At 50.9% G+C, this 2621-nt stretch overlaps 1 protein-coding gene across 1 annotated transcript; it reads right to left on the bottom strand.

The window, feature by feature from the left end:
* Positions 1–790: 790 nt before the first annotated feature.
* Positions 791–2188, bottom strand: LOC147025891 (protein FAM200A-like). Its single transcript, XM_085883555.1, has one exon. It carries the CDS (start codon positions 2186–2188, stop codon positions 791–793), a length of 1398 nt encoding a protein of 465 aa, XP_085739681.1.
* Positions 2189–2621: the final 433 nt, after the last annotated feature.

Genomic DNA, 2621 nt, shown 5'->3' with positions numbered 1-2621 from the left:
CAGTGATGTTCAAGCCGAACGTGCTGTTCAGATCATCAAGAATGGTCTAAGCTGCGTCAAGGAAGGCTCCATTCAATCTCGTGTGTTGCTCAACTACCGCACCAGACCACATCAAACCACCGGTCGCTCACCTGCCAAGCTTCTGATGGGTTGTGAATTAATAACACGGTTATCATTAGTGCACCCGGACATAACGGACCAGTGCGAGAATAACAAGTATCAACAGAAACGTAATCACGACCAAACGTCTGTACACCGCAACTTCCAGGTCAATGTTCTTGTACACGTGTTGAACTCCGGATGTGGAACCAAGTGGTCACCTGGCATCATTATCGACAACATTGGTGAAATGATGTTTCTTGTGAAGTTGTGTGATGATAGATGAATGCGTAAACATGTTGACCAACTCAGGTTACGTCATAGGGAGCCAAACATTGAACCGGCTCAAGTGCCTCTGTCACTAACTCCTGTATTAACACCACTTGCGTTTGAACTTGAGGTGTTTCTTCAAGAAAGCTTTTTACCCATCAATGTACCTGAACTCCTTCCCGACCCTGCACTCCTTATTGAGAAGCCCACAGCAGTCGCAAGCAAGGACAGCCCTCCACTATCCCTTAGAGCGGTATTCCCCAAACTTTTTTGAGCGCGACCCAAATCCGGGTGTGGTGAAAATCTCGCGACCCAAGCTTCAATCAGCGTCTTTTTCCACGAAACATAATATCATAATAAAATCAGACAACCAGCGCTAATACATACTATATTAGTGCGAGAGGTGTAATTGCAGCTTCGTCTACATGATGTCTTCGATGCTTGGCTCGATTTTGCTGAGCGCAATGCGCATGTCGTGGCCGGGGTCGAGGCGATTGCGCACCTTGGTTTTGATGACCGTCAGCGCCAAAAAGCCTTGCTCGCACAGATACGTGGTCGCAAACAGGAGCAAAACATTCATGACTTCGGTGCCGATTATGGGCTTTTCTTTCTTGACCGCAGTCCAGAACTCTCCAAGTGACGCTTTGGCGTAGAGTTGTCGATGGAACTCGTCGTGATGCAGCTCGATGAACTCTTCCTGCAGTCCATGTACATCCTCAGAAAGGTCGTCAACCTTAGCCTGGAACGGATTCCTGATCCAGTGCTGGGACGCCAGATCTCTGTCCGGGATGTAGCGATCGAACTCGGTGATGAGGTTCTCCAAATGGTTCACCAGGATGGGCTTGATCGCACCGAGTGCTCCAATCTCATCGTCCTCCCACTCCTCCATGTACTCGTTCAATGACGGAAACGCCGCTGTTCTTCCACGCTCCAGTTTCCCCTTCCAGAGCAGCAGCTTTTTCTTGAAGGCCGACAGTTTCTCGGAGAGCGTGATGATGTTTTGATCCCTGCCTTGCATGGATGTGTTCAGTTCATTCACTGAGGCGAAGACGTCGTTGAGGTAGCAGACTTTGAGCATCCAGGGCTTCTCGTGGAACCGGATGGCATGGCGATGGTTCTTCTCGTTGAGGAATATCTGCAGCTCTCTTTGTAGCTCCACTACACGACGCAGGACCTTGCCGCAGGAGAGCCATCTCACACTGGAGTAGAAGAGGAGATGTTGGAATTCAGACCCGAAGTCAACACACATCTTCTCGAACAGGCGAGAGTTCACGGCGCTGGCTTTGACGAAGTTGACAACGGCGACAACCTCCTGCATCGCTGCCGAAATATCCGGTGACAGATGTTGCGCAGCAAGGTTCTCGTGATGCAAAAGGCAGTGGAAAATTCCGACGTTCGGATTGACTTGCTTGACTCGCGCAGTGAATCCCTGTCGAACACCAAGCATCGCAGGAGCGCCGTCGGTGCACAGGCTGACACAGTTTTCCCAGCTCAGGCCTTCTTCTTGTTGGAAGTTGTCCACGACGTTGAAGATATTGGCACCAGTTGTCGTCGTTTTCATTGGCGTACATAATAGAAATTCTTCCTCGAGGTCAGTCTCACCCTCGTACCTCCTGAAAATCATGAGCTGGGCATCGTTTCCGACATCCGTCGACTCATAAAGTTGGGAGCTCCATTTTCCCGCCTTCTTCACACGGGCCACCACCTGGTCCTTTATATCTAGCGAAAGGTCGACGATGCGACTGCGAATGGTGTTGTCGGATAGCGAGATGGACTGCATTTTCTTGGCCGCGTCGACGCCGCAGACGAGTCTGGCCATGTCTATGGCTGCGGGCTTGACGAGCTGTTCGCTGATCGTGTGTGGCTTCATCTTCCTTGCGATGCGCTGCGCTGTGCGACGAGGTAGGATGCCAGCGTTGCTTGCTTGGCGGCCAAAAGCGCTGGATTCGTCGCCGGCTCAAACCAGCTCCGCTTCAGAGCCGCTTCTCGGCGCTCGAAAAACTCACGATCCTTGTTGACGTGCTCCGCATGCTTTGTCGCCAGATGCCTCTTCAGTTTGTTTTCCTTCAGCGATTCGTTGGACAGCACTTCGAAGCACAACACACATTGTGGCTTCACAGAACCACGATCACTGATAGAAGTGAAGCCCACATCCAAAAATGCTTGCTTGTAGGAACGCTTTGCCATCCTGCAAAACGAAATAGGCGACTAGATCAGTCAGTGGAGTCAGTGTCAAGGCTAACTGACACAAA

The sequence above is a fragment of the Eptatretus burgeri genome, chromosome 5 (assembly GCF_056783735.1).
Source record: "Eptatretus burgeri isolate ZD-2024b chromosome 5, Ebu_testis_v1, whole genome shotgun sequence".
In the NCBI taxonomy this organism is placed as follows: domain Eukaryota; kingdom Metazoa; phylum Chordata; class Myxini; order Myxiniformes; family Myxinidae; genus Eptatretus; species Eptatretus burgeri.
Note: the sequence above shows the minus strand (reverse complement) of the source record. Positions and strands in the feature narration are given on the sequence as shown.